General features: G+C 45.1%; 1 protein-coding gene across 1 annotated transcript in view; it reads right to left on the reverse strand.

Moving 5' to 3' along the window:
• The window catches only part of LOC139255296 (polycystin-2-like protein 1), a 231,024-nt gene that overhangs the window by 24,667 nt on the left and 193,713 nt on the right, over window positions 1-12,644 (reverse strand). Inside the window, exon 11 of the mRNA XM_070873897.1 lies at window positions 934-1,055. Within this exon, the coding sequence (XP_070729998.1) occupies window positions 934-1,055 (122 nt within the window). The remainder of the gene's footprint in view (window positions 1-933; window positions 1,056-12,644) is intronic.

Below are 12,644 nucleotides of genomic sequence, written 5' to 3' on the forward strand. Positions count from 1 at the left end.
AGCCCAGCACTCCACTGATGCCACGGCACCCTACTCCCAGGTGGTCCAGGTAGGGGACCTGCAGAGTCGGCAGTTTGGTCCTCCCCTTTAATGAAGGGGAGGGCACTTTCTACGCAGCAGCACTATGTTTCCCACCGTGTAACGCTGTGCAGCTCTTAGATTCCTCCCGCCCCGCTCGCGCCCCACAGAGCAAGTGATTTTGCGCTCCACCTGCTCTCGGCGGCAGTAACCCAAATTTAAGTCACGGGCGGGACTTGCGCGCCTGTTGCAGGAAATCCCGCTTCATGGCTGTTACTGCCCCCAAACGGGAAACTACGCAATTCCCGCCCCTTTAGCTTTTTCAGCCTCTTTTGCAGCTGATCATCTTCTGTCCTGGGTTGGTCTGGCAGAAAAGTTGCAGCAACTTCCTTTGTCAGGCCTGACTTAGAATTGCAGTGAGGTCCCGATAATGTCATCAGCATCCGCTATGCACAGCTTTCGGCGATGTCCTTGCCCCACGATCCGGAGAGCAGAATATAATTGCATACAGTGGGCTAGTAGCTCCAGGGTAGGTAAACGATTTGGGGCATTTTAACTGCGAACCTGCATGGTTTCTGCTCGGTGAGTTGTCCCCAGAATCTCTATCTAAAATGCTTACCAGCCTATGTTCTTTCCAGATAACAAAAGATCTGCTGTATTTCCATCATTGTTTTAGATCTCAGATCTATTTCAGATTTCGAGTATCTGCAGTTTTTTTCTTTTTATTTACAAGAGCTGATTTTAGAAATCCTGCTCACAGGCTCTCCCACTAGGTGTGTATATCGGAAATTCAGGTATGTATTTGCCCAAATCTCCCTTCCACCCAGACTATTCTGGTTTAAACATTTCCTGTAACCAGTTATTGATTTTTTTAGCCACCATAATTTAAAAGCTATATTGCAATTAAATTCATACTCCTTAAGATTGTTTCTGAAATCCTCAAAACCCAACTTCTTGGATCCATTCTCAAGAGTTTTCTGCACATCGGAAATTCGTTCCTTTTTCAGCTTCATTTTCATCAAAGCCTTATTATAGCCCTATAAGTTCAAACAGCACAAAGTATTAAATACAATGACTTATGAAAACATATAAATCTAGAACTTACCAATGCACGCTCACGTGAAATTTACATTGTTTTACCACAGAAATTTAAAGACACGGCTTAAGAACATAAGAAATAGAAGCAGAAGTAGGCCATTTGGCCCCTCGAGCTTGCTCCGCCATTCAATAAGATCATGGCTGATCTGATCATGGACTCAGCTCCACTTCCCTGCCCACTCCCCATAAGCCTTTACTCTCTTATCGCTCAAAAATCTGTCTATCTCCGCTTTAAATATATTCAATGACCCAGCCTCCACAGCTCTCTGGGGTAGAGAATTCCACAGATTTAAAACCTTCTGAGAGAAGAAATTCCTCCACATCTCAATTTTAAATGGGTGGCCCCTTATTCTGAGACTATGCCCCCTAGTTTTAGCTCCGATATGACTGGAAGTTTCCTCCCTGCGTCCACCTTGTCGAGCCCCCTCATTATCTTATATGTTTTGATAAGATCACCTCTCAATCTTCTGAACTCCAATGGGTATAGGCCCAACCTATTCAACCTATCTTCATAATTCAACTCCCTCATCTCCGGAATCAACCTAGTGAACCTTCTCTGAACAACCTTCAATTTGTAGCAGGACTTCTCTGCTTTTATACTCCATCCCACTTGCAATAAAGGCCAACGTTCCATTTGCCTTCTTGATTACTTGCTGTACCTGCATACTAACTTTTTGTGTTTCATGCACAAGGACCCCAGGTCTGTACTGCAGCACTTTGCAATTTTTCTCCATTTAAATTATAATTTTCTTTTCTATTTTTACTGCCAAAGTGGATAACCTCACATATTCCCACATTATATGCCATCTGCCAAATTTTTCCCACTCACTAAACCTGTCTATATCCCTTTGCAGATTTCTTGTGTCCTCCTCACAAGTTGCTCTCCCACCCATCTTTGTAACATCAACAAACTTGGCTACATAACACTTGGTCCCTTCATCCAAGTCATTAATATAAATTGTAAATAGTTGAAGCCCCAGCACTGATCCCTGTGGCACCCCACCAGTTACTGTTTACCAACTGGAAAATGACCCATTTATCCTGATTCTCTGTTTTCTGTTAGTTAGCCAATCCTCTATCTAAGCTAATATATTACCCCCAACCCCGTGAACTTTTATTCTGCACAGTAACCTTTTATGTGGTACCTTATTGAATACCTTCTGGAATTCCAAATATACCACATCCACTGGTTCCCCCTTATCCACTCTGCTCGTTACATTCTCGAAGAACTCCAGCAAATTTGTCAAACATGATTTCCCTTTCATAAAACCATGCTGACTCTGCTTGATTGAATCATGCTTTTCCAAATGTCCCGCTACGGCTTCCTTAATAATGGACTCCAGCATTTTCCCAACAACAGAAGTTAGGCTAACTGGCCTATCGTTTTCTGCTTTCTGTCTGCCTCCTTTTGTAAATAGTGGTGTTACATTTGCAGTTTTCCAATCCACTGGGACTTCCCCAGAATCCAGGGAATTTTGGTAGATTACAACCAATAGAAACATAGACATAGAAAATAGGTGCAGGAGCAGGCCATTCAGCCCTTCTAGCCTGCACTGCCATTCAATGAGTTCATGGCTGAACATGAAACTTCAGTACCCCCTTCCTGCTTTCTCGCCATAACCCTTGATCCCCCGAGTAGTAAGGACTTCATCTAACTCCCTTTTGAATATATTTAGTGAATTGGCCTCAACTACTTTCTGTGGTAGAGAATTCCACAGGTTCACCACTCTCTGGGTGAAGAAGTTTCTCCTCATCTCGGTCCTAAATGGCTTACCCCTTATCCTCAGACTGTGAACCCTGGTTCTGGACCTCCCCAACATTGGGAACATTCTTTCTGCATCTAACCTGTCTAAACCCGTCAGAATTTTAAACGTTTCTATGAGGTCCCCTCTCATTCTTCTGAACTCCAGTGAATACAAGCCCAATTGATCCAATCTTTCTTGATAGGTCAGTCCCGCCATCCCGGGAATCAGTCTGGTGAACCTTCGCTGCACTCCCTCAATAGCAAGAATGTCCTTCCTCAAGTTAGGAGACCAAAACTGTACACAATACTCCAGGTGTGGCCTCACCAAGGCCCTGTACAACTGTAGCAACACCTCCCTGCCCCTGTATTCAAATCCCCTCGCTATGAAGGCCAACATGCCATTTGCTTTCTTAACCGCCTGCTGTACCTGCATGCCAACCTTCAATGACTGATGTACCATGACACCCAGGTCTCGTTGCACCTTCCCTTTTCCTAATCTGTCACCATTCAGATAATAGTCTGTCTCTCTGTTTTTACCACCAAAGTGGATAACCTCACATTTATCCACATTATACTTCATCTGCCATGCATTTTCCCACTCACCTAACCTATCCAAGTCACTCTGCAGCCTAATAGCATCCTCCTCGCAGCTCACACTGCCACCCAACTTAGTATCATCCGCAAATTTGGAGATACTGCATTTAATCCCCTCGTCTAAATCATTAATGTACAATGTAAACAGCTGGGGCCCCAGCACAGAACCTTGCGGCACTCCACTAGTCACTGCCTGCCATTCTGAAAAGTACCCGTTTACTCCTACTCTTTGCTTCCTGTCTGACAACCAGTTCTCAATCCACGTCAGCACACTACCCCCAATCCCATGTGCTTTAACTTTGCACATTAATCTCTTGTGTGGGACCTTGTCGAAAGCCTTCTGAAAGTCCAAATATACCACATCAACTGGTTCTCCTTTGTCCACTTTACTGGAAACATCCTCAAAAAATTCCAGAAGATTTGTCAAGCATGATTTCCCTTTCACAAATCCATGCTGACTTCGACCTATCATGTCACCATTTTCCAGATGCACTGCTATGACATCCTTAATAATTGATTCCATCATTTTACCCACTACTGAGGTCAGGCTGACCGGTCTATAATTCCCTGTTTTCTCTCTCCCTCCTTTTTTAAAAAGTGGGGTTACATTGGCTACCCTCCACTCCATAGGAACTGATCCAGAGTCAATGGAATGTTGGAAAATGACTGTCAATGCATCCGCTATTTCCAAGGCCACCTCCTTAAGTACTCTAGGATGCAGGCCATCAGGCCCTGGGGATTTATCGGCCTTCAATCCCATCAATTTCCCCAACACAATTTCCCGACTAATAAAGATTTCCCTCAGTTCCTCTTCCTTACTAGACCCTCTGACCCCTTTTATATCCGGAAGGTTGTTTGTATCCTCCTTAGTGAATACCGAACCAAAGTACTTGTTCAATTGATCCGCCATTTCTTTGTTCCCCGTTATGACTTCCCCTGATTCTGACTGCAGGGGACCTACGTCCCCTGCAGTCACTATCTCTGCAGCCACTTCTTTTAAGACCCTAATATGCAGGCCATCAGGTCCAGGGGACTTGTCCACCTTTCATCCCATTATTTTACCAAGTACGACTTCTTTAGTGATTGTGATTGTATTAAGTTCCTCCCTCCCTATAGTCCCTTGATTATCCACTATTGAAATGCTTTTAGTGTCTTCTACCGTGAAGATACAAAATATTTGTTCAAAATCTCTGCCATTTCCCTGTTCCCTATTATTAATTCCCCTGTCTCATCCTCTAAGGGACCAACATTTACTTTAGCCACTCTTTTCCTTTTTATGTACCTGTAGAAACTCTTACTACCTGTATCTGTTTTTGTATTTCATGCCAGTTTGCTTTGATAATCTATCTTCTCTCTCTTCATAATTTTTTTAGTCATTCTTTGCTGGCTTTTAAAAATTTCCCAATCCTCTTGCCTCCCAATAGTCTTGGCCACTTTGTATGCCCTTGTTTTCAATTTGATACCATCTCTTATTTCCTTAGTTAGCCACGGATGGTTATCCCTTCCCTTACAGTCTTTCTTTCTCATTGGGAATATATTATTGTTGAGAGTTATGAAATATCTCTTTAAATGTCTGCCACTGTTCATCAACCATCCCACACTTCAATCTATTTTCCCAGTCCACTTCAGCCAACTCTTTTCATACCTTTGTAGTCTCCTTAGTTTAAGCTTAGGACACTGGTTTGAGATCCAACTTTCTCACCCTCCAACTGAATTTGAAATTCAACCATGCTATGATCACTCATTCCTAGAGGATCCTTTACTCGGAGATTGTTTATTAATCCTGTCACAATACCAGATCTAAGATAGCCTGCTCCTTGGTTGGTTCCGCAATGTACAAGGATATGAACTCTTCCTCAAGGCTACGCTGGCCAATTTGCTTTGTCCAATCAATATGAACGTTAAAATCGCCCATGATTATTGCCGTTCCTTTTTTACAAGCCTCCATTATTTCTTGATTTATACTCCGTCCAACAATGTAGCTACTGTTAGGGTACCTATAGATTACTTCCACCAGTGACTTTTTCCCCTTATTATTCCTTATCTCCACCCAAACTGATTCAACATCTTGATCTTCTGAGCCAATATCGTTTCCCACTAAAGCACTGATCTCATTCTTTATTAATAGAGCTACCCACCTCCTTTTCCTTTCTGTCTGTCCTTCCGAATTGTCAAATACCCCTGGATTTTTAGTTCCTGTCATATGTTGGTGTTAATCTTTGAATGCTGATATCACAAACAGGAATTGCTATGCTTTTGTGACAAGGAATCATAAATACTCAAAAGCTACCTGTAAAGAGTATTGTTTCAGAATGCTTTAATTAGCAGCCAATTTTACAAATGAGATGAGGTGATATTTGGATTGGAAATCATGGGGAGTGTGCCAAACACACTGGTTTGTAATTTAAAAAGTAGCATGTTTACAGAGATATAAGTATAAACCTACGGGTGTTATGCTCCTCCTGTACCATGTGGGAACTCAGGGACGCTTCCGGTGTGTCCACCTCCAGCTCCTGACGGACCGCGTTGCGGAATTGGAGCTGAGGGTGGATTCACTCTGGAGCATCCACGATGCTGAGAATGACGTGAGTATCACGTGTAGTGAGTTGGTCTTACCGCAGGGAAAGGGTCCACAGCCAGATAGGGAATGGAAGACCAACAGGAAGAGTAGAGCAAGGAAGGTAGTGCAGGGGTCCCCTGCGGTCATCCCCCTGCAAAACAGATACACCGCTTTGGGTACTGTTGAGGGGAATGACTCATCAGGGGAGGGCAGCAGCAGCCAAGTTCATGGCACCGTGGCTGGCTCTGCTGCACAGGAGGGCAAGAAAAAGAGTGGGAGAGCGATAGTGATAGGGGATTCAATTGTGAGGGGAATAGATAGGCGTTTCTGCGGCCGCAACCGAGACTCCAGGATGGTATGTTGCCTCCCTGGTGCAAGGGTCAAGGATGTCTCGGAGCGGGTGCAGGACATTCTGAAATGGGAGGGAGAACAGCCAGTTGTCGTGGTGCACATTGGTACCAACGACATAGGCAAAAAAAGGGATGAGGTCCTACGAAACGAATTTAAGGAGCTAGGAGCTAAATTAAAAAGTAGGACCTCAAAAGTAGTAATCTCGGGATTGCTACCAGTGCCACGTGATAGTCAGAGTAGGAATCGCAGGATAGCGCAGATGAATACGTGGCTTGAGCAGTGGTGCAGCAGGGAGGGATTCAAATTCCTGGGGCATTGGGACCGGTTCTGGGGGAGGTGGGACCAGTACAAACCGGACGGTCTGCACCTGGGCAGGACTGGAACCAATGTCCTCGGGGGAGTGTTTGCTAGTGCTGTTGGGGAGGATTTAAACTAATATGGCAGGGGGATGGGAACCAATGCAGGGAGACAGAGGGAAACAAAAAGGAGCCAAAAGCAAAAGACAGAAAGGAGATGAGGAAAAGTGTAGGGCAGAGAAACCCAAGGCAAAGAACAAAAAGGGCCACTGTACAGCAAAATTCTAAAAGGACAAAGGGTGTTAATAAAACAAGCCTGAAGGCTTTGTGTCTTAATGCAAGGAGTATCCGCAATAAGGTGGATGAATTAATTGTGCAAATAGATGTTAACAAATATGATGTGATTGGGATTACGGAGACGTGGCTCCAGGATGATCAGGGCTGGGAACTCAACATTCAGGGGTATTCAACATTCAGGAAGGATAGAATAAAAGGAAAAGGAGGTGGGGTAGCATTGCTGGTTAAAGAGGAGATTAATGCAATAGTTAGGAAAGACATTAGCTTGGATGATGTGGAATCTATATGGGTAGAGCTGCAGAACACCAAAGGGCAAAAAACGTTAGTAGGAGTTGTGTACAGACCTCCAAACAGTAGTAGGGATGTTGGGGAGGGCATCAAACAGGAAATTAGGGGTGCATGCAATAAAGGTGTAGCAGTTATAATGGGTGACTTTAATATGCACATAGATTGGGCTAGCCAAACTGGAAGCAATACGGTGGAGGAGGATTTCCTGGAGTGCATAAGGGATGGTTTTCTAGACCAATATGTTGAGGAACCAACTAGGGGGGAGGCCATCTTAGACTGGGTGTTGTGTAATGAGAGAGGATTAATTAGCAATCTCATTGTGCGAGGCCCCTTGGGGAAGAGTGACCATAATATGGTGGAATTCTGCATTAGGATGGAGAATGAAACAGTAATTTCAGAGACCATGGTCCAGAACTTAAAGAAGGGTAACTTTGAAGGTATGAGGCGTGAATTGGCTAGGATAGATTGGCGAATGATACTTAGGGGGTTGACTGTGGATGGGCAATGGCAGACATTTAGAGACCGCATGGATGAAGTACAACAATTGTACATTCCTGTCTGGCGTAAAAATAAAAAGGGGAAGGTGGCTCAACCGTGGCTATCTAGGGAAATCAGGGATAGTATTAAAGCCAAGGAAGTGGCATACAAATTGGCCAGAAATAGCAGCGAACCTGGGGACTGGGAGAAATTTAGAACTCAGCAGAGGAGGACAAAGGGTTTGATTAGGACAGGGAAAATGGAGTACGAGAAGAAGCTTGCAGGGAACATTAAGGCGGATTGCAAAAGTTTCTATAGGTATGTAAAGAGAAAAAGGTTGGTGAAGACAAACGTAGGTCCCCTGCAGTCAGAATCAGGGGAAGTCATAACGGGGAACAAAGAAATGGCGGATCAATTGAACAAGTACTTTGGTTCGGTATTCACTAAGGAGGATACAAACAACCTTCCGGATATAAAAGGGGTCAGAGGGTCTAGTAAGGAAGAGGAACTGAGGGAAATCTTTATTAGTCGGGAAATTGTGTTGGGGAAATTGATGGGATTGAAGGCCGATAAATCCCCAGGGCCTGATGGCCTGCATCCTAGAGTACTTAAGGAGGTGGCCTTGGAAATAGCGGATGCATTGACAGTCATTTTCCAACATTCCATTGACTCTGGATCAGTTCCTATGGAGTGGAGGGTAGCCAATGTAACCCCACTTTTTAAAAAAGGAGGGAGAGAGAAAACAGGGAATTATAGACCGGTCAGCCTGACCTCAGTAGTGGGTAAAATGATGGAATCAATTATTAAGGATGTCATAGCAGTGCATCTGGAAAATGGTGACATGATAGGTCGAAGTCAGCATGGATTTGTGAAAGGGAAATCATGCTTGACAAATCTTCTGGAATTTTTTGAGGATGTTTCCAGTAAAGTGGACAAAGGAGAACCAGTTGATGTGGTATATTTGGACTTTCAGAAGGCTTTCGACAAGGTCCCACACAAGAGATTAATGTGCAAAGTTAAAGCACATGGGATTGGGGGTAGTGTGCTGACGTGGATTGAGAACTGGTTGTCAGACAGGAAGCAAAGAGTAGGAGTAAACGGGTACTTTTCAGAATGGCAGGCAGTGACTAGTGGAGTGCCGCAAGGTTCTGTGCTGGGGCCCCAGCTGTTTACATTGTACATTAATGATTTAGACGAGGGGATTAAATGCAGTATCTCCAAATTTGCGGATGATACTAAGTTGGGTGGCAGTGTGACCTGCGAGGAGGATGCTATTAGGCTGCAGAGTGACTTGGATAGGTTAGGTGAGTGGGCAAATGCATGGCAGATGAAGTATAATGTGGATAAATGTGAGGTTATCCACTTTGGTGGTAAAAACAGAGAGACAGACTATTATCTGAATGGTGACAGATTAGGAAAAGGGAAGGTGCAACGAGACCTGGGTGTCATGGTACATCAGTCATTGAAGGTTGGCATGCAGGTACAGCAGGCGGTTAAGAAAGCAAATGGCATGTTGGCCTTCATAGCGAGGGGATTTGAATACAGGGGCAGGGAGGTGTTGCTACAGTTGTACAGGGCCTTGGTGAGGCCACACCTGGAGTATTGTGTACAGTTTTGGTCCCCTAACTTGAGGAAGGACATTCTTGCTATTGAGGGAGTGCAGCGAAGGTTCACCAGACTGATTCCCGGGATGGCGGGACTGACCTATCAAGAAAGATTGGATCAATTGGGCTTGTATTCACTGGAGTTCAGAAGAATGAGAGGGGACCTCATAGAAACGTTTAAAATTCTGACGGGTTTAGACAGGTTAGATGCAGAAAGAATGTTCCCAATGTTGGGGAGGTCCAGAACCAGGGGTCACAGTCTGAGGATAAGGGGTAAGCCATTTAGGACCGAGATGAGGAGAAACTTCTTCACCCAGAGAGTGGTGAACCTGTGGAATTCTCTACCACAGAAAGTAGTTGAGGCCAATTCACTAAATATATTCAAAAGGGAGTTAGATGAAGTCCTTACTACTCGGGGGATCAAGGGTTATGGCGAGAAAGCAGGAAGGGGGTACTGAAGTTTCATGTTCAGCCATGAACTCATTGAATGGCGGTGCAGGCTAGAAGGGCTGAATGGCCTGCTCCTGCACCTATTTTCTATGTTTCTATGTTTCTATGTTACCTGGATCTGGTTTATTTTGAGCAGATATTGGACAGAAAACAGGCCCAGTTAGAACTGTGCAGTGAATAGTCAGGTAATCAGGCTGGCTGTCAGACAGGAAGCCTGCTGAAAAGAATTAGAAGTTGCACCTCCGGGAAACCCTCATCTCCGGTTTTCCCATCCGGAAATGCTCCGCGTCTGCTCTCTGCATAGCCCGAGTACATATCAGGCCATAATTTCCCAAGGAGTAGATTTCACTGCATTATATTGAACCATTACAACTCCAGGGCGGAGAAAACACCAAGATAAGTGAATGAATATCAGCTGAAATGTAATATAATTTTAGCGGTCATTAGTTGCAGACCATTTTTCTGCCTCCTACGCTACAGAGTGTTAATATTTTTTGAGTGCTGAGTACAGTAACCTAATGATAATTGTAATGCAACTGAAAGGTTGTGAGTTCAAATGCCACCATGTAAGTTGTGAAAAGGATTCAACTAAATCTGATAATTTGTGGATTGGTTCCAGAAAGCAACAGACCATGAAATAAAAACCCAACTGGCTCACGAATGTCCTTCAAAGTAGGGTCTGCCACCATTACCCAGTCTGTACGGCATGTGACTCTAACCCACATTACGTGATTGGATCTTAATGTCCTCAGGGCAACTATGAATGGGCAAGAAATACTGGCTGAAAAATTTGGCACCTTAGCGCCGGCTGGTATGAAGAAAAAAATGGCATTCACCACACTTCTGCCAACTTCCGGCATGGTCCACGCCGGTCACCATGATGGGAAGGGCGACAGCGCGGTCGTTAACTGTGTGTGCCGGAAGAAATCAAATATAGTAGATTAACACATGACCTGCCAGTTTCAACGTTCCCGCTCCACTGTACACGCACAGTTGAACATGTGTTCAGCTGTACAACGGACCCTATCCCAGCGCTACCTAAAGCAATACAATACAACTTGAGGTAAGCTGCTTTTTGCTTTTGTACTGGTTCCTGTACAGTTTATTTGAGAAATGCCTTGGTGTAAGATATTTAATCAGTTGGTAAAAGTGTGCCGGAAAATGCTGATGGATGTTGTGAAGGCTTTGGCTCTTAAAGGCAGGCCTCTGACTACACCACTTGCTCCCAGTCATGGGGGCTTTACTTGCAGTCCCACTCGCGCTGCAGCATGACGGGGAGATGGAGCAGAGGCAGCACAGAAGACAAGCTGCCCATAGAGGGGGTGGAGGTCTCTTAGCAGGAGGCCTTACCCACATAGGATCTTTAGGGAACACTTCTACCTGCACCTAAGGCAGGAGCAGTGTATTCAGAGGCTCCGCTTCACCAAGGAAGTGGTCACAGAACTCTGCCACCTCTTGGAACCAGACCTGCAGTCTCAGAGCAGAGCGACGATGGCACTGCCAGTGACCCTCAAGGTGACTGTGGCCCTGAATTCTTTTGCCAGCGGATCCTTCCAGGCTGGAGCAGGAGACATAGCCAACATCTCACAGTTTGCCATCCATCATTGCATCCAGGAGGTCACAGAGGTTCTGTACTCCAGGAGAAGGGACTTCATTGTCCTCGCTCTGAACAGAGAGAAGCAGGAGGAGCATGGACATGGCTTTGCCAGGATATCGGGCATCCCCACGATGCAGGGTCCCATCGATTGCACAGTCGAGGCTTTGCGCGGGGCACATCTCAATGTTGAGATGTTTTCAAATCCCTCCATGGCCTCATCCCTCCCTATCTCTGTAATCTCCTCCAGCCCCACAACCCCTCGAGATGCCTGCGCTCCTCTAAATCTGCCCCCTTAAGCATCCCTGATTATAATTGCTCAACCATTGGTGGCCGTGCCTTCTGTTACCTAGGCCCTAACTCTGGAATTCCTGGCCTAAACCTCTGCCTCTCTACCTCTCTTTCCTCCTTCAAAACACTCGTTAAAACCTACCTCAGTGACCAACCTGTCCTAATTTCTCCTTATGCGGCTCGGTGTCAAATTTTTTATCTCATAATACTTCTGTGAAGCACCTTGGGATGTTTCACTACATTAAAGTCGCTATATAAATATAAGTTGTTGATATTGTTGACATGTACCATAACTGTAAAGGCTACCACTTTCTTAATGTGCAGTTGGTGTGGGACCACATCCGGCACATTATAAAGGTGAATGACTGGTATCCTGGCAGCAGTCATGATGTCTTCTTCCTGCATCAGTCCACTGTACCAGTAATCTCTGGCCACCTTGTCAAACCCAAGGTTTGCTTTTGGATTAGGCTGGAAGGATTTTGGACTTTTGAAATGGATCTGTACCCTTTTAAAATGGAGTCGCACATGGACTGCGTTTCAAAATGGAGTTTGAACATTTGGACTTTAAAAAGGACGGATAGCAGGAGCTGTCTGGCTTTTGGGTTCCCATGGGACCAACGCTGACGTCATGAAAGGCAAAGGCCTTTTCATTTTGAACTTTGTGTGATTTGTGGAAAAACACCTTTTGTTCATGGGGCCGGGATATCTGGATGGACAATGAGGTTTGCATGCCAAATATAACACCTCTGAACTCTGAGCTGGCTGGGAAAGATACGCTGGAACTGGGATAATGTCCGAGCGCTTTCGTTTGTCGATGACACCTCGTGCCCAGGTCCTAAACAAGTTCCCCACGCTGTTCGAACCAGGCATCGGGAAATTCCCAGGAGCAAAAGTGCAGATCCATTTGATTCCGGGGGCGTGACCCATTCATCACAAGGCGAGAGCGGTACCATACATGACGAGAGAGGGTGGAGATCGAGCT

This window comes from Pristiophorus japonicus, chromosome 3 (assembly GCF_044704955.1).
Source record: "Pristiophorus japonicus isolate sPriJap1 chromosome 3, sPriJap1.hap1, whole genome shotgun sequence".
Lineage (NCBI taxonomy): Eukaryota > Metazoa > Chordata > Chondrichthyes > Pristiophoridae > Pristiophorus > Pristiophorus japonicus.